Here is a 20166-nt window from a genome sequence, read left to right as displayed (position 1 = left end):
AAAATGTGTTCTGGCTTAAACCACAAAGGTCATAACAGTGAAATAGTGGGAGATGTTTTCGTGTCATTTTTTTGCACTTTTATGTTTTTTAAGCTTGTTACAACAAAAACCTTCTCATACTGCTTTTGTAGTTATTTCCCAATTTGCATCAAAGTAGATAACCAAGATGATGTACCACTAAACCCTGTTGATGCATATTTTACACATAACATAGATCGCGTTGAAGGCACTTTGCCACCATCTAGTGGTCAAAACTTTGCCTATTTTTGCCTAATTTGGACACTAAATTCCTAAATATATGTGTTGTTTGCTGTGTTACCTGGTCACTACATGGCAACAAAAATGCAAATAAAATGTTGCTACATTTTGGTAATAAGGGGTAAAAGTTTCTCTACTTTAACTCCATAATTAATGAGTCTTGTCTTGTGAGACACAGTCTCCACCTCCACTTTATGCTACTGCTGAAAATGTTTTATTCTGCTTTAACATCACAGCATTAAACATAATTAACATGTTACTTTATGCAGATGTTTTTACTCCTCCGATGAAGATTCACTCATTCCTGCTTGCTTAATATCTGACTTATTTTTTCATTATTTCAACTGTTGTTGTTATGGGAAATAAATAGAAGTGATGAAAATTTATTTTTATTAAATTTCAGAACTGCTAAATCTGTTTAGTTGAAGCCAAAATAAATGTTCCTTTTGGTTTTATTTCCCTTTGGTTTGTTTAAAGTTTTATTGGAAGTGCTGTTATTCTTCTGCTCCTTGTTTGTTTCTCTTATTTTTACATAAATAAGGCACATGGAGTGAAGTTGTATGAGTTATTTTTAACTTACACCCACAATAAACACAACTTCAGCTTCAATTTGCCTCGGCATTTAAAACTGTGAGTCACTCTGTTTGTTTTTAGTCGGCACAGTCAGGAGACAGTTGGATAATAATGTTTTTGGATTTAAACTTAGAGGCTCGTCTCCAACTTGAGTGGCGTCACGGTTCATTGTATTTTCATTTAGCACATGTTTGGATGTTAAAGTGTAATTTCTGCTCTGTCACCTTTCATTCTGAGGACTGGAGTGTTTTTATTGCTAAACGTTTTTACGACTAGGGCGAAATGGCTTAAAAATAAAATCTAAGATTTTTTTCATACCAGATTTGATTTCAAATTTTAATTGATTTTTTTTTTTTTTTTTTTTTTTCAAAAAAAAAAAAAGACAGAAAATGTTTCCAAAAAGTGTCTTATTCAATCCTCCCTTTTGTGACCTGGATAACAAAGTATTTCGTTTAATTACAAGAAAATATCTGTTTGCACAATAATTTCAAAGTCCTGCTTTTGGTAAATATTTGATATTGATGTGTTAAAAGATTACTGAAAGTATCATTTGTGAAACTTGTACCAAAGTATAACTTCACAATATTCTTCATTTTAATTTTTTGCTTTTTGTGTTGAAGTTCCTGTAAAATTATTCTTGCTGTTATTCACCTAATGTCATGACTGTAGTCTGGTAATATTATGACTTTATCTGCATAAATTAAGAAAGTTGTTATGCTGCCCTGATGCTTCGTTGACCTGAATTCAAAGTTCAAATATATAGAAGCTGTAAAACACGCTTGTCAAACAAGATGGCCGCCCTCTAAACTATGCAACTCAATGAGTCCATTGGTGAAAAATAATCCAGATTTTTCACAAATTTAATCTTAAAAAAAAAAAAAAATTTGATTAACTGTTAAAATTAATTTATCGCCCAGGCCTATTCAAAGCTTTTTCTCGTCTTTTTGCAATCCATCCATCCATCCATCCATCCATCCATCCATCCATCCATCCATCCATTTTCTTTACACCCTTGTCCCTCAGTGGGGTCGGGAGGTGCTGGTGCCTCTCCAGCTATCGTTCCGGGCGAGAGGCGGGGTCACCCTGGACAGGTCGCCAGTCTGTCGCACCTTCCAGATATTTTACTCGTTATTTATAAGGTTTATGGGCTCTACTTCAGTTGTTTTGCTGGTTGCTCTGCTCTGTTGCTGGTTTCCGTTGCCTTTTTGGCATTAAGCTGTTCCTTCCCCAAGGAAAGAGAAAGGCAACAAAGATGCATCTTATCCTCATGCTGCAGAGTTGCTCAAAGACTAAAATATTACACCAAATTTGCATGAAGATTACTATTAATCACTCCGATACGTAACGAACACTGGAAATAATTGTTTGTGAGTTTATAACTCTGTGAGAGGAGTCTCAGTTTTGGGTTCTTCCTGGTTATTGGGGCAGTAAAAATGAACCAAAAGTGAATATTTATAGGCTTGAGGAGAGTCTGGAGAAGTTTCTAACTTTGGTTTGATGGATCTCCAGACCTTCTGCTGCTGTCCTGGCATCGCCTTCATGTTCATCACGCGTCCTTCGGCCTGAGCTCTCGTTCATCATTCTACCGCTGAAATATGAGCCACGGCCCTCACCAGCGCTGAATCTGATTAAATGTGAATCACAAAACATTTAAAGCCCCGTCAGGCAGCCATGTTCAGGTTTGTTTTCCAAAACTCGCCGCCATTCAGCGGTTAATTTGCTTCCATCGGAGTGCCAGACTTTCAGCATCTAATTAGGGGAAAGTGATGAAATGTTCTGGAAATTAAGACTGAAGTGTCGGTGGAAGTGGACCGGCCTCCGGCTCTGAGCGTCAGAGTCCAGCAGGAGTCTGTGATCAGCTGAACGTCCAGTTCCTGGACGTCTTTCTGTGCATCCCAAACATCTCTGGTCCGTTTGGGGATGAGACTCCACAGGCTGCATTTTCTTATTTTTCTTATTTTAAATATACTCAAGGAATCGGCGAAATCTGAACCATCAATAGGTGAAGATCCGCTGCAAAGAGAACATGGAAAATTGATTAAGTTTGTATACAAAGTGGTGTCCAAACTTTTTACCATGGGGGCCAAAACTAGCAAATTCAAACTATTGTTGGACTACAAACTTGATTTAATTAAAAATGCAAAAGTAGTTTATTTTGATTTTTTCCTTCTTCTTCTTTTTTCTAGTTTTGCCTATTCAGAAATAAATATATATTTTTAATTATATAATTGAAGATCCAAAACATAAATAGGGAAAAGAAAAACTTCCTTTGGGCCGTCAATTTTCTATCCTAACTTGTAGTTGGAGGCTGAACAAAATCATTTCAAGGACCACAAACGGCCCCCAGGCCACATTTTGGACACCTGTGACGTCCACCACAGCAATAAACAAGCTGAAAATAATGATTAAAAGCTCAGTTCCTGGTCATAATAAGTGCCATAAAAGTGTTTCTGCAGTTTTTAATTTAATTTCTAATCTTGTTTTTGGTTCCAGGTTTGTGCTTCAGTTTCTTGACTTTGCATTTTGACTTTCATGGAGAACAAAACAGAAAACCACAAAGTGAGAACAGTCACATCCGGGGAGGACAAGAGTCGGAGACCGGAGAGGGACGAGCCGCCGCATTTGTCTTCATCTCTCCGATCAGCCATGGCACAGAGGGGTCAAAGGTGACAGATGATAGATGAATAATAGTAAAAAACAAGCAGCACAGAGCTGTGCTGCTGCAGCCGCCCAGGTGTGAATTCACTTCAGGTGTGTTTGTTTGCGTTTGATTTATCATGATGAATATTCTCATTGCTCAACTTTGCCCTTTCAATGTTTCTTTACAGAAATCAGAGGCTACATGTTTGTTGTGTTTGTTTATGGAGGATTACTGGGAGTTCTGGTCCAATCAAAGGAGGAAGGAAATGTTTGGTTTACACAGAATATTTAAGTCCCACAAAACGTGCAGATCTTTACAGACATAATTTACCATCGACTTTTCTAATTCACTCTTCTGACATCAGGAGAGGATTTGGAAGTCGGTCATTTTGAAATGTGAGCCATATTTGGATGAAGACATTTTATCTCCGATAACACTCACTGCAAAAGCATAAAGTTTTACCAAATACTAATAGCTTCTCCAAATAGATTAGTACACTCAAAAGAAGACAAAACTAACTTATAAGTAAATTTTCAGCAAGAAATATGAGTCAATACTTAATTTAAGCATTAAAATATTTGTAATGAATTAATTGAAATTAATGTGTTTTAAGTTTTTCAGTTAATAAATTGTATTTTACTGTAGTTTATGATATTTTTGTGTTTTTAAGACAATAAATTTGCTGATGTCTGAATAAATGAATGGCCATTTGTTGTAGATTGTTGTTTTTCCTCAGTGTCTGTGCCAAATGAATGATAGATATTTTGATTTTAGCATCAACTTGAATCAGAGTGTTTCCCAGATTCAAGTTCATATGAAAGTATTGAGAAGAGTCGAATTTGTAGTTCCTGTATTTTGTGTTTGTATTTTGATAATTTCTTTATGTTTTATTTATATTTATATTATTTTCAGTGTTGCCAGTTTGTCAGTAATCTTTCCATATATGTTTATTCCTTTATGCTTATTCATTTGTTTATTTTTTGTTATTTTCTTTGTACTTTTGAATTTTGTGGTCTTTGTTTAGTGTTAATCTTTCCCCCTTGATTTGTTTTTCCTTTTTCTTTTACAAATCTTCCTGCAGGTTGAACGATTGTTGATCAGACCACTTTTTTAAAGGTTTGGCTGGAGAAAAATGAGGACTGGTTTAAAGCGTCTTAGTGACGACGGTTTCCTCACCTCCCTCTGTCATCATTATCACACAGTCCTCAGCTGCTTCCTGTTACAGCGCTCATCTGTCCCCCTCATTTTTTATTCCACATCTAACTTGTGGCCTGTCGTTTATTTTCTCACCTGCTGGAAACCCTTTAAGACTGAGTGAATGTTTGGACACTTTCAGGAAAGTTTCAGGTCTGAGTAAAGATTCCTGAGGCAAGGCAAGTTTATTTATATAGCACTTTAAAACAGTACCACTGACCAAAGTGCTGTACAATCACAAGATTAAACAAATAAAAATCAAAATTAAAACACATCATAATCACAATGCAGTGACTTAAAAGCACTAAAAGCACTAAAAGCTTCCTGGTGTCACTGGAAACGAGGAAAAGTACAACCAATCCATCCATTAATCTTACCTTCATTAAGTCCTGATATGTGAAACTCTATTAATAAAAGATCTATGCTTGTTTTCTGGGACGCCACACATCTGAAATAAATGAAAGAAGATGAAAGTCCAGTCACGGTGCTGTGTGATACAAGATTAAATTAAATTAAATGTCTATAATGCATTTTGCATGATTAGTAAAAGCAAAACTGTTACATTCTTTTATCTGCTTCCCATTTGCTGAATCTAACCCCTCGTTTTCCCTTCATATGTGCTAATTTCATTATTATTTTTTTATATATTTTTGTAATGAACTCAAACAGATTTGGCAGATTTCCCTTCCAAGAGCTTATTAGTGCTCTTGGAAGTGAAATTGATTTTCTGCTTTGACAATAACAACCATAAATCTGAACAGTGTTTCTCTCTTTAGTTTGGATTTGTTTCCATCTCTGGGGTAAAAAAAAGAAGCTGCGATCAGTTCTCCTCTGAAGCTATAGCTTTGATCAGGGTTCGATAAGATTGCTGTTACTGTATGAGAGTCCTTTGTTCAGCTGAAGGTCTAACAGTTTAATGGCTCTGCAAGCTGAAAATCTTTGTCAAAGTCGCAGCTGATGGTTGAAGCTAAACTATCCAATGGAAGTTATTTAAAAAAAACTTTTTTAATGCACTTTCAGTCACTAAAATGATTTAAAAAACTTATTTGGAAGAAGTGGTACAAATTGTGATTGGTTGGTAAACCAATTTGTTTTGCTAGAAGCAGGTTAGCAGAAACATGTAATGTTGAAAAACCAATTTAGCATTTTTTGTGTTTACATTAAATAAGAAATGGAAGTAAAATCACATGTGAATAAGTTAAGGTGGCGCCATCATCCTCCTACCACTTCCTGTCTTCTTCATCTCTCCACCAGCTGTAACACCTGGCTGTTGATCATGCAACTTGTGTGATGTGAAAAAAAGTGTTTCTGTTGCAGTTTTGCAACATAAACCAATTTTAATTCAGCCGAAAAACTACCTAGCTAAGGCTAACACTTGTTAGCATGACCATCGATGACGGCGGATAAACGATTTTTCTGTAACACTAAGTTGAAAACTTACAACTGCAGTTGTAAGGTGATGTACAGTTTTAAGAGTCTATGACAAATGTGGGAGCCAATGAGACAGGATTGTTTTATGTTGCAGAACCATAAGATCTGGCTTTATCACACTCAGACACACTCAGACACACACACTTAGACACAGTATTATGTTGGTCAAACACACACACTTCCTGTTCTCGGTGCATTTCTCAGAAAAGTGTCCGCCTCGTGTCAGTAACAATCCTAATAGATAACATAAAGAGAGGTTACCTCACCATATGTTCCAACTTGTTGTAATTTAGTTTACACGTCATTATATTGAATAAAGGATGTTTTCGGTGGATGTTCATCGCCTCTCTGGTCCTTGTGTAAGCAAAAGAAATCTGATTAACCAACAGTAAAGAGATGTAGTTTTGTAACCTTGATCTCTTCCTCACAATAAATGAAGGAGACTTACACTATTCCACATCTGAGCATAGATATTCTCTGTATTCTCTGTAATTATGTGACTTTTGCATAATTGACTAATTATGCAAAAGTCACATTTTTTACATTTTAATGCTTCTGTTTGGGTCTCAACTGAAAACTTTAAAAAAATTATCCAAAAGTTTTTTGGCAAGGAGTTAATGTTTCTTGGTGCCTGGAAAACAATATGTTTCAAAAAACTCCAGGTTGTTTAGGCACATTCAATGGCAACTGCACCGTTACCTAGCAACCCCAGGGGAACTCAAGGCCGTTACCTAGCAACCCCAGGGGAACGCAAGGCCGTTACCTAGCAACCCCAGGGGAACTCCTTCTGAAAAGAGCTCAACTGGCCGGTGTTCTGTCAGATCAGCATACGTTGTCAGATAGTCATACGCTTAGCTCAGACATGTATACGCTGTCATTACCATATGATTTTATTTAATCAGCAACATTGAATCATGATGTAGATCATCATACACTTTGTTATTAACAGCTGTATGGCATCCTGACTTAGCGGTTAAGTAGGTTAATGAGTTTTATACGGGCGTGTGTTGTAGTTGACTGCAGCTGCAGTCAGACCTGCTTTAAATACACTTTGAAACCACGACAACGCATGTATATTTATCTAGTTATCATATTATTTGATATTATAAACAATTTAATGACTTATTTTCGTCATAACTTATTGCGTATGCTGAACTGACAACTCCACTGACGGTCGGACTTCTTAATGCGCATGCGCGGGAATGCGTACTAACTGCATGTACGCTATCCTGACAGCGTATGGCTGTCTGATAGAACAACGGCCTAAAATCTCATTATCTAAGAATGATTTTGTGCAAACAATGTGATAAACATGTTTTGTGTAGCCCATAGACCAATGCTAACATGTTTAGGGAAGCATTATAGGTCAAATTCAAGGCTTAAAACAAATAATTGTAAATTTGTTGGGGAAGTTCTGACACAAAGCGATTAATGAGACTAAAAATGGAGAAAGCAGAGAGAGTTGCTGTAAACGCTGTAAAATTTCAGCGGTCACTTTCACACACTCTCGACATTCTGAACTTCTCTTTTCTCTTAATTGAAGCACTAATGAGGATTCATGTGGTGATTTTTGCACAGATACTTACTCATTTTTCCTAAATTACTCCCAGTGGTTTTTGACTTTTCCGGTTACAGACGGCGAGTTGGGAATTCTTCTGGCAGAGGATCTGCCAAATAATCAGTTCATTAAATTTATCTCTTGATACCGTTTCTTCTGTTTCTTTCTTTTTTTCTTTTTTTTTTTTGCTCTGGCAACACCTGGACCCTGAAATTGAGATTATTAATCCTTTTTAATCTCTTTGTCCTTGCGTTTGTTTGAAAGGACTGATGTTTATCTTCATTCTCATGTTGCTGTGTGAGGTCGAATTATTACAGCGGATGCCTCGACAGAGCATGTAAAATTACCTACGATAAACATCCCAGTTCTGCTTTTCTATTATCCCATTGAATCTGTGTTTGTTGAATGGTACTATGAGCTAAGCTTCAGTGTAATTAGGTTTAAAGTTTGATCATTATTTTTAAGAAGATGACAACAGGACTGTTCAAAGGTCTTGAATTGATGAGCCTGGATTCTCATAAACCTTTAAAGAGGTCTTGATCGACAGTTTTTTTCTGCAGGCTTTAATTACTTTGTTGGCACTTCTTTGCCAGCTTTGCTTACTCTCTTTCTCCACATCATTAATCCTGAATTAAATATTTATATTGTACTTTTTTTATCCATGTTTAGTTGTTCCTCTTGGGAGAAATGTGTGGCTCCAGATACATGTTGGTCACCTGCTGCCAGCACAACCCAGAGTACGGAAACTAAACTTGCATTTAGTTGTGTTTGTTCGTCATGAGAGGTTCTTTGGTGTGTTGAGTGTTGCAGCAACAGGAAACAACTCACTTCAGTCTTCCATGAAATGAAAATGTAGCTGCTCAAACTAGGAACCTCATGCTAAGAGCCTTGCCCAAATCATATGCATAATTATATAGCATAGAAATGTAGCATTATAATTTCAATGTCTAAAAAAGTCTGTTTGTAATTATTTTATTTTTCTTCCATTCTGCTGTTGCTACTTGGAGGATTGAATGTCAGTGATTCAGTAGAAAATGTTTTAACTAATTTGACTCATAAACTGAACTTGACTGCATTGTTTGGTAAGAATCAGTTTAAAATGTTTCTAATCTAATTTCTCAGTATGATTTGAATTGAGTTCTTGACATTAATTGTGAATTATTTACACTGACATGTTTCAGTCACTGTGGCTCAAAACAAACTCCAACAATGTCTGATACAGAGGATGAACCAGGTTGTAATTCAGCTGTTTAATGCTGAAGTGGATGGTTCAGTGTTTTTTAAAAAGCTCCCTAAATAGCAAAGTTGCCTTTGGGCAATCTGTCACAGAGCTAACAGTATGGCAGCATAATTTCCCGGTTAAAATTCAATTAATGTTAATGCGAGATAAATTTACTCTCAAAGCAGCTGATCGATGGATGAAAGGAGAGACGAGGAAGATGACAGATTGTTTTGAGAAGGAAACTTACTATTAATAAATGGGAGCAAACATAAAAAAAATATGTATAATTTAGGTCATTATATTGATGATACAAGTATACAATCTATTATATATTCATGTGATATATTGAAATATATTGCAAAATGTACAAATGATTGCACTTTTCATTTAAATTAAACACGAATAATGTATATCCCAAAATATGTCTTAGTTTATATTTATAAACACCCACCATCATGTACTATGACGTATTTTTGAAAATGTATTGATAATCTGAAGCCATTTTAAGACATTTTTTCAAAAGGTTTATGTTTTCATATTCATGCTTTTATTTTGAAAGCGATTTCTGCCGCTTCCTTTTCCGTTCATTCTTAACGTTTTTCACCCGACCTGTTTAAAGTAATTGACAATATAACTAGTGATATTAGTCGTGTAATATGAATGCGTGGATGTTAATTATCATTTCTGCTGCTGGTTTATATCTGTAGAGTCTAAAATGTCCGATTTTACTGTCAGTGTGATCGTGATTTAGCATTAAAGCTAACTAACTTAGCGGTTAGCCTTGAACCGTTAGCCTCGAGCCGTTAGCTTTGAGACAGCAGTGCGTCAACTGTGGGATATTAGAAATGTGAGTTTATAAAAGTTTGGAATTAAAACATTAAATATGTATATTATTACACAAACATTTCCTGTAAAGTTAAATCATTATTTCCTCCCAGGAATATGCAATTTGTGTTTTTTCTACTACCAAAACAGCTTGATTGAGTTGTCCTAAACATTGTGGAAACTGTGGGAAAAATAAAAAAAATATATAAATTTGTAAGCCACCTATTATGCACTTTTGGCCTTACTTCCCTGTTCATTCATAAACATAATTCATAGCATTGCGTTACAACACTGCGAATTGTGTTTGGCTCTCGCAGAGATGAAGACTAATACAGAATCCTTAATCTGCTTTTCTCCCTATTATAATTCCTGGATTAATCAGCATGCGTTAATATGTAGAGAGGAGAAAGTAATCCTCGTGCTCTGCTTTCTGAAGAAAGACAAATTTACTCTTGCTCGGCTTTGAACTAAGAAAAAGAAAAGACGGAGGGATCTGTTTGGGACATGAACTTGTTTATGTTTCACATAACGCATGAAGGGACGACACAAACACAGATGTACAACTGCAGTGTTTCTTAAACCTTTTCTTAAGGATGATAAAGACTTTAAAATATCACTGCAATGAAATGTTGACTGTCAGTTTGTTTTGCCTGAAAAGCAAGAAAGAAGACCTCTTGTTCCATTGGCACATGTTTGGATGAAAGATTCAGATTTAATGAAATTTCTCATTTTCAAAGTTGGAAAGATTTATAGGAAGTTCCCCTCAATTCAGTTTGATAGTTAATTTCTTACCTTCAGGGTTTAGGGTTGAACGGATGTTTAGGAGGAGTAGGGTTGGATTTGGGGTTGTAAATACTGGCAAAGCCTTCTTAGATTTCATAGGCATGAAATTGCTGATTAAATTAGTTAATATTTTTAATTAATTCCCCAAATTTCTGGCATGGCAATGGGAAACATGAAGAAAATGTTTTCCTAACCCAAGAATACATCTTCCAAATAAATTAAAATCAACACCATAACAAAACAAAAAGAATTAGAAATTTACTACCACACTTTGCAGAAAACCATTTAATAACATAAATTATATCAAAACAAAATGAGAGCAGTTCACAATGACTTTGATATGAAAATAACTAAATGAGGGGAAGAAGTTTAGCATCTTTCCTTTTAGCTTTTCAGAATAAAATGCAGTCTTCTTTATTTCTGTTTGTAGCAAACACTGTAAATTAATCAGATTCATAAACGTACTGATTATTGGCTTCAAGCAAACACATTTCCATTTCTGTCGCTACCTACTGCAAAGTCACTGAAAATCCCTGAATTCAAACTGGAAACAACTTTATTTAAACAAAAATCCATTATCAGAAAGACTAGCTGAAAAATTAACATTTAGAAAGTTATGACCAAATGTTTTGAGGGTGATAAAAACTTTTAGATTAGTGCTTAGAAGAATTTTCATTTATTGCAAGTTGTTTTATTTCTTACTATAGTTTGACTCATTAAAAATAAACAACTACAGCACTTTCAAAGTCCATTTAATGCTTTATATTTTATTTTGTGTTTCAGATCATTAAGCAGATATCAGCTGAAGATAATCTGAGTAAATAAAAACAACGCAATGTTGGAAAACAGCTATGAAAACCAAAGTGTCTGCAAAAAAGTTATTTCTCTAGAATGTAATGACTTGGCTTTTATTTAACCACATTGTTGAGTTTTCAACCATCAAAAGCCTAATTAAGGTCCTACCACAGCATCTCAATTAGATTTATGTCCAGACTTTGACTAGGCCAGTCCAAATGTCAGTGGGCTTTGGATATTTGTCACTCATTAGTTCCCAGAATATTTTCCTAGAAGTCTTTGGGATCATAAATAGATCATTTGGGAAATATGAGACAATGCTAGTTGTTAGCTAGCTAGCTAAGTCAAAGTGCATCTACAACTGGTTAAAAGAATATTACAGTATATGGGGACAATAAGGATGAACGACAAATAAATGAACAGAGAAGAAAGAAAAATTCATTTTTTAATGACTTGAAACATTCTATTGATATTAGTGATTCAAAATCAGCCTGTTTGCTTTATTCAGAATAAGAGAAAAGGTTCTGTTTCTATGAAACCGGTCGGGAATAACCTTCTCTGGAGACACAATGGTGTTAAAAACAAAAAATGAGGCTGAAAAAGACTGAAACTGTGAAAGAGACTAATGCTGCATCATGTTTATGATACTATAAATTATAAAAAATACTCTCAGTGTAGCGGCTGTTTATTTTTTTGTGTTATTACACGACAGAACGACACCCTGTGCAATTTAATATCAAGTTCATTTTAGGTTAAACAATAAAAATACCAGGTCAATTAGCAGAAAGAAAAAAATTCCTCCTTTAAGAAATTTGCTTCTTGAAACACAGCCACTTGGTGATACACTGAATAAAATTAACTCAGAAATTTGAGATATCTACACCGCTCTACTCCCCAGTATGGAGTTGGGACATTGTGTAAAACATAAATAAAAATAAAAACAAAATATGATAATTTGCATATCCTTTCCAACCCATATTCAACTGAACACAATACAAATACATAATATTTAATGTTAAAACGAATTAACTTCAATTTCTTTTTCAAGTTTGACTTATTTTGATCTCATATGCCTCCAACACGTTTCAAAATGCTGGAATGTTGATAATTTTGCCATTGTTCCATATTGTTTTCATTTCCATTTACCAACCTCTGCTTTAAACTCTTCAAGTTATTTATTGATCATTTATTCTCAGATTAAATATCATTAGATAACATCATCTACCGAAAGGATTAGGGCCAGTGAAAAAAATCTGACTTTTATGAAAGTCGGAATTTGAGACCTGAGATTAAAAAGTCAAAAATTTTAAATTAAAAAAGTCACATTCTGAGAAAAAATAAATTCTGAGGAAAAGAAATATTAGAATTCTAAGAAAAAATTTAAAGTTCAGAAAACAGAATACTGAGAAAATAGTTAAAATTCAGTGAAAAAAAGAATTTCTGAAAAAAATATCAAAAGTTTGAGAAATCAATTCTTTTGATTCTGAAATTAAAATTTGAAATTCTGAGCAAATATCAAAATTATGAGGAAAAAAGCCAAACTTCTAATGAAAAACAATTGAGAAAATTTTTAGAATTATGAAAAAACATTACATTATACTTATAGTAAACAGTGTTGTGGGGGAAAAAATGTCAAAATTCTGTTGGAAACTCCCCCCCCCCTCCCAAAATCTAAGGAAAACAAAACATTTGAGAACTCAAAACTAAGTAAGAAGTTAAGAAGAAATTCTGAGGGGAAAAAAGATTTCTGAGACGAAAGAAAGTCAAAAAATTTTGAAAAAAGTCTAAAATGTCAAGTTTGAACAAGTAAAAATTCTAAGAAAAATGTTTATATATATATATTTTTACCTTTGTCAAGTGGCCCTAATTGCCTTCCGTAGGTGTCAGAGTAGAGGTGACTGGAGAAAAATGTAAATTTTTTATTTGTATTTCTTTAAAACTTTAAACTATGAACCTGTTTCCTTCACCCTCTTTGTGCATAATTTTGTGTTGCTCAGAAACATGAAATCTGTATAAAATATCTGAAGTTTGTGGTTCCACATGACAAAATGTGAAAACTAAATAAAGTCCTTCTGAAGGCTAATTATTGGGTTACTGAATGATTTCACAAGCAGCCGCCCAGCTTCTGTAAATCTAGGGAAAAACATTTCAAAGCCCAAATATCTGAGGACAGTAAAAAGCAAGTTATCCTCACTTAACTTAACTGCAACATTTCTACAAAGTGAACTAAAACAACAGCTGCCTAAACAAACCAACACAGAGACATTTAGCTGTGAATGCAGGATGAATCCCTCCGCTCTCCTCGGTGTTAAGCATTAGCTGTTTGCGTTACGGCTCCTCTGAATGGGATTCGGTTTGTAAATCCAGAAGGGAAAGGTGTGTAATGTCAACACAAAGCACTGCGTGTAGCCCTAATCTCACATCTTCAGTCTGCTTTGTACACAGAGCTTCACAGAGCGTTTGTTCTCGGATCAGACCGGGATTAAACGGCCCGGTTTCATGTTCTGCATGTTCGGTTCTCTGCTAATAAAGATGTTTTGTCTTTTTCGGAGACCTGCTCACTTTATTCTGCGTCTCTTTATTCCCTGTAGTGAGCCACCAGAATCACTTTGGGTTTGGGTCCGGCCGCAGACGGAGGTTCTGCAGCAGAGCAGCCGCTGTTCGCCGCCGAAGCCCGTCCGCAGGTTGGCGGCGCCGTGGACGGGGTGGGCGCCGTCACCTGGTGGTCCCTCTGCGGCCGCACAGAGCGGAACGTCTTGGTCGGCCGAGAAAATGTCTTTAAGGTGGAGCCTGGTTCTGGAGCGGAGCAGGAGAAGAAGGCCCGGAAACATCTGTGAAACTGCACACAAACAGAGGCAAGCAGCTGTAACAAACAGATAATAACAGAGGAGGATTATTATACTAATTTTACTTAAACAAATCTTGTCCCAGTATTTCAGTCAAAATATAAAAAGGAGATGGTTAGGTGGCCGGTGTTTTTCTCTACAAAAATATGAGACTAAAAATCTGAATTCAGAGATTAGAAAAGTGAAATTTTGAGGAAAAAAGAATTGAGAAAAAAGTCAGAATTCTTGACGATTGTCATCATTCAAAATGTCAAAAAAAAATTTAAAACTGAAAAAAAAGTCAAAATTTTGAGAAAAAAATAAAATTTTAAGAAAAAAAAAGAAATCTGAGATTAGAAAAGTAAAAATTCTGAGAAAAAATAATTCTGAGAAAAAAGTCAACATTCTGAGAAAAATGAATTGAGAAAAAAGTCAGAATTCTTAAATTAAAAATGTCAAAATTTTGAGAAAAAAAATCTGAAATAAGAGTCAAAATTTTGAGGAAGAAAATTTGAATTTTAAGAAAAAAGTCAGAAATCTGAGATTAGAAAAGACAAAATTCAGAGAAAATAGAATTCTGAAAGGAAAAAAATCAAAATTCAGTCAAAAAATATTCAGAGAAAAAAGTTAGAATTCTGAACTTAAGAGTCAATTTTAAAAAAAAATTAATTACAAAATAAAAGTCAAAATTCTGAGAAAACAATTGACATTCTACCAAATTCTCAAAAATCTAATCTCAGAACTCTGATATTAGAAAAATCTAAATTCTGAGAAAAAAAAGTCTGAAATTAAAACAGGAAAAACTCGGAGAAAGAAAAAAAACAATATTAAGAGAAAAAAAGTTAGAATTCCAAAATTAAAAAGTCAAAATTTTTAGAAAAAAAAATCTAAATTCTGTCAAAAAAGTCAGACTTCTTAATTTAAAAAAGTCTAAATTCTGACACTGAAGAGGATCTTAGTATCTAAACTGGGACAGTTCGGTGGAAACAAAACTCCAGATGCAAACAGGCTTTAGTATTCAGGTTTCATAAGATCAGAAGGTCAAAAATTAAAATTTTACATTGGATTCTGTAGGTTTAAAGAAGTAGAGAGACAGCTGTGTGGGCAAAAAGACAATAACGAGACTGAAAAGCTTTTCTCACTCAAAAACAACAAAAAAACAGTAAATTTTCAGACAGACTGGAAATGTGAGCAGTAATCCCACCACTAGACTGGAGCGGCTAACCGTTGAGATGGACCAAGAAAGACGAAGAGCTGAAATAAAACCCAAAAGTACAAACTTATCTGAAGTTACTGCAGCTTTTTCATGTTTCTCTCTAACAGATTTGTTTTTATAGTTTACAGGACAACTGTCAGACCAAAGGAGATTCAGTTATTAATTATTCTGTAAATCACAAAAGAAACTGTCTTTTCAAATGGCCTGTAGACTTTTAAATCCTCTGGAGGTGAAAATAAAACATGAGAAAAAAAAGTTAAGAAGAAAAGTCAGTGAAGAAGAACAATAGATTAGAAAGAGGAAGAATTCAAAGAGAATAAATAAACGGGAGGAATAAGAAAAACAGAAGTGAAGAAAAGTTGATGATGCCTAAAGGAGGAAAAGAGAGAAAAAGAAGGGAACAATTAAGAAAATAAAAATAAATCAGGAGCAAAGGAAACAAATAAATTCAATTATGAAGGAAAAGGTAGAAGGAAAATGGATGGAAAGCCAGGAGGAAGAAAAACAACGAAAAGAGGGAAAGAAATTCAAGAAAGAAGGTAAATAAAAGGAAAGACAAGAAAGAAAAGAAAAAAAGGTGCACAGAAGAGGAAAGTAAATATGTAGAAAGAAAAACATGAGAAATATTTCAGGACACTGGAACTCAGACTATATAAAATAATGTCCAAAAACAATTTTAAAAGTTTAATCTTGCAATATATAAACTTATTCTGGAGAAAATTATAATTTTCCCCCAGAAAAATACTGAGACACAAAAAACCCAACTAAAAAATCTAAACACAAATGCCAAAAATAATAAATCAGGAGCAAAAACACAACAATGTAACCAAAATAAAACATAATTTTATAGAACACACTATAATCTTAGGTTTATTAATATCACTTTCTGTATTTGTTGTGTTAAGATGGAAGTAATTGTTCCAATCGTGGATATTTAAAATTTTATTGGTGTTGAATAAAAAGTGTCCCAATAACGGAGCCCTGAGGAACCCCAGATGTGATTGTGTTTAAGATTCATGATAACAAAAATGTTTCTAAATCGATACAGTCTAAATAAAGTAACCAACTATTTCATACACTTTAAAATCTACCAGCCAGGATGTTAAATTTATACAGAGTATTTGAGTCAAATTGAATAATTTTTCTGTTTTTCATCGTATTTGACGTCCAGCAGGCGTCCCCTGGATAAACGTAGTGTACTTAGTATACTCTTCAGTTCCACACGTATACTGAAAGTCTACTACATTTCCCCACGGACCTGCAGCTTAAACAAAACCCAGATTCACCCAGCATCCTTCAGCTGTAAGAAATTAAAAAATGAAATCCACTTATTTATGGGAGCAGTTTGCCGAGGTTCTTAACCAAAATACTTAAGACAGACAGAGCGTCAGAAATGAGCCAATTAATTTCTGTTTCCCCGAGGACATCGTGAAATTATACCGCTTTCACAGTTAGCGCTCAGTATTAAGTCTATTAGAGCCCCAAAGTATTAATCTGCTGCAGAATGAAGGGAGGAGGTGGGATGAAAAAACGCCCCACAGGACATAAAAAGACTCTTACGCTGAAATGAGGAACAGAAAATAAGACAGAAGCAACGGGAGACAAAATTATAGGCTCAGTGAAATCTGTGAGGGAAAAAACAGCAAAATATCTGGACCTGAACTTTCAGAGACACATAAAGACGGTTACAAAGTCAGGCTTTTAACACTTCAATTATTCCTATAGGACTAATTTACCTGCAAGATCTAGAAAAACGAATCTGTTCATCTTTAGATTCATTGATTACTGAAACTGTGTCTTTACAGGTCTGTAGCTGTAGCTGCTTCAAAACGCTTTAGTTTTTAAACCACTCAGCATCACAACACAATCATGATCTGACGCTGTCGTCTTTATTATCTTTGGATCTAAAGAGGGACGATACAGAGATAACGACAGCTTCAGTTATTACAGCTGGAAACCAGAGATAAGGCCCAGAATTTGACCTGAACCTTCAGAGACACATAAAGACGGTTATAAAGTTGGCATTCTATCACCTGAAGAACATTTCCAGGATTAAAGGTCAAATGACCCAACAAGATCTATAGAAACTCATCCATGCATTTATCTTTAGTCACATTTATTACTGCACCAGGTCTGCCTAAAAAAGTCAATCCTCCAGCTGCAGCTGATCCAGAACGCTGCTGCTGGCGTTCTGACTAAAACCAGAACTGAGTGAGCACATCACTCAGTTCTAAAGTCCTTCCGCTGGCTCCCTGCAGCTCAGAGAATAGACTTTAAAATACCGTTGCTAGGTTATAAATCACTGAATGGCTTAGCACCACAACACATTAAAAGATCTGCTGTTGTCATAGCAACCTTCCAGACCTCTCGGGTCTTCTGTTAGAACCAGAACCAAACAAGGGGAAGCAGCATTCAGCTTCTATGCACCACAAATCTGGAACAAACTGTCGAAACCAAAGCTGAAAACCATAATAAATGGAACATTGACCAACAATGATGATTCTAATGATGACAATCAACAAAATGTAACGTTTGGTTGTTGTTATGATGTAATAAAGGGCTTGTTGTGCTGTACAAATAAACCTGACTGATTTATTAAAGTATTGTGAATTAAATGCAGCCCTTCCAGCCAACATTTTCTGTTAAATTTACTTCAACTGCACTATATTTAAACATTCAGTCTCTGTTATGGCTTTTATTTGATCGAAATCCTTTGGATACACTTCAAAAACACAAAATCTTACCAAGTAATTTTGGTGCAAATATCTTAATACACTTGAAATAAGACAAACTAACTTAAAAGCATATTTTTAGCAAGATATAGAGGCTTGTTTTAAGTAAATAAGTCCTTAATATTGATGTAAATGTTCTTGTTCCATTGGCAGAAAAATTAACTTATAACATGGGAAAAATGTCTTGTTATAAGTTAGATAATCTGCCAATGGAAAAGGAACTTTTTCATAAATAATATAGAATTATTTACTCAAAACAAGCCTCTATATTTTGCTAAAAAGTTACTTATAAGTTTGTCTCATTTCAAGTGTACGATGACATTTTCTCTGGAGCGTAAACCAAATTACTTGGTAAGATTTTGTCATTTTACAGTGTACAACATGGATGCTGTAAAGATCACCCAAAAAGCCTCTTCTCTTTGACAGACTGGGACTTGTGACATCCTTCATCATTCCTGACTCAAACTGACGAAGAGAGAATAAAAAAAACTTCAACGTTTCCAGCTGTTGCCAAGCAGCTAATTAAAAACAGCAGATTGGGAGCCGCCATCAGTGCTTCCCCGATTCCAGCAGCAGACCCGACTCAGCACCGTCTGCTCAGAGGAGACTGTGATGACCAGACGATTACGGAGGGAGGCTGAGAAAGACTAAATTGTGAGGACACCAGAGGACGAACAGATGGCCTCTGCCTGTGTGGTTCCCACCATGAGGCGGCGAGCGGCAGCTGCGATCGGGTGTTAAGGGGCCGGTGGCACGGCAGGAGGCGGAGTAAAAATAAAAAATCTATTTAACACTCAGAGTGACCAGCTAACCTCGTCTATTTCCACAGCAAAACATAAACAGACTCCATACACTGCAAAAACACAAAGTCTTACCAAGCCCAGTACACTTAAAATAAGACAAAACTAACCTAAAAGTAACTTTTAGCAAGACATACAGGAAGTAAATAATTCCTTTTGCATTGGCAGATTATTTCACTTAAAACAAGATCTTATTCCCATGTTATAAGTTAATTTATCTGCCAATGGAACAAGGATTTTCCATCAATATTAAGGAATTATTTACTTAAAACTATTTAGCTGAAAATATACTTTAAATTAGTTTTGTCTTATTTAAACTATGCTAAGATTTGCACTTCAAACGAGCAAAATTACTTGGTAAGATTTTGTGGTTTTGCAGTGCATTTCTGCAAAAACCAAAGCAGTGACTTAATCTCATTTAATAAAAGTAGAAACAGTTATAAGCCATTAATAAGCTATTAATAGGTATTTATTACATACAATTTCAGAAAAACTGTAATTAAAGTAAATATTTTCTGCACTGTACATCAGGATGTATCCAAGTTCTGCAAAAAATTCGCTTTATGTCAAACAGCTGTAAAATAGCAACATATAAACATGATTTAAAGCATGACAAAGCAAAAAAAACACCACTTTGAAAATATAAAAAGTCTTTCTGTATCTATTTTGCCGTTTCTACACTAACAAAAACATGGAGAAGTTGCAAAGCGATCCCAGACAGAAGTGAGCATAATGTGCCAAAGAAAAAGAAACGGTTTTGAAGACTTACTGGAGACAAATTTATTCATAGGGAACCACAAATAGCTTTAATAATACAGCGCAGAAAGGAAGCAGTGAAACGCTGCGGTTTATCTGAGGTCACAGAGATAACGGCCGCTCTATACCGCATCCCACACAGCGGGATTATTAAAAAAGATGAAACTATAGCCTAAATTTAGATGTTCTACTTTCTGATTGGTCAGGAGGTTTGAAAGGGGAACTTTTAATAAATGTATTATAGTCAAATATTACAGCGTACATTTCTCAGAACTTGTAAGTTGTGAGCTAAAGGTGACCTATTCCTTAAACAAGTAAAGAAAGGTCAAACATGTTCATTACTTTTCTTACACAAAATAATTCCTAGATTACGAGATTTTAGTCTGCTCAGTTTGAGCTGTTTTTGGGCGTCTTGCCACTTTAAATCCAAATAAACTTCTGCAGGCCACAGTGGAACCCATAGACATCAATACGTAGACCCTCATGGAGCGCTGAGTCGTACGTAACAACGTCCGCCATCTTGTATGTGGCAGCAGAGCGATCTGAGCTCCTGTGCT

At 35.1% G+C, this 20166-nt stretch overlaps 1 protein-coding gene across 2 annotated transcripts in view; it reads right to left on the bottom strand.

Moving 5' to 3' along the window:
• Window positions 1-13121: 13121 nt before the first annotated feature.
• tmtopsb (teleost multiple tissue opsin b) overlaps window positions 13122-20166 on the bottom strand; it is a 39913-nt gene continuing 32868 nt past the window's right edge. For both annotated transcript variants that reach the window (XM_007555726.2, XM_016673216.1), the window contains one exon: window positions 13122-14119. In XM_007555726.2, coding sequence (XP_007555788.1) covers window positions 13859-14119 — 261 coding nt within the window. In that variant the 3' untranslated portion in view covers window positions 13122-13858. The remainder of the gene's footprint in view (window positions 14120-20166) is intronic.

This window comes from Poecilia formosa, unplaced genomic scaffold (genome assembly GCF_000485575.1).
Source record: "Poecilia formosa unplaced genomic scaffold, Poecilia_formosa-5.1.2 Scaffold72, whole genome shotgun sequence".
Lineage (NCBI taxonomy): Eukaryota > Metazoa > Chordata > Actinopteri > Cyprinodontiformes > Poeciliidae > Poecilia > Poecilia formosa.
The sequence above is the reverse complement of the archived record's forward strand: the minus strand, read 5'-3'. Positions and strand labels throughout refer to the sequence as shown.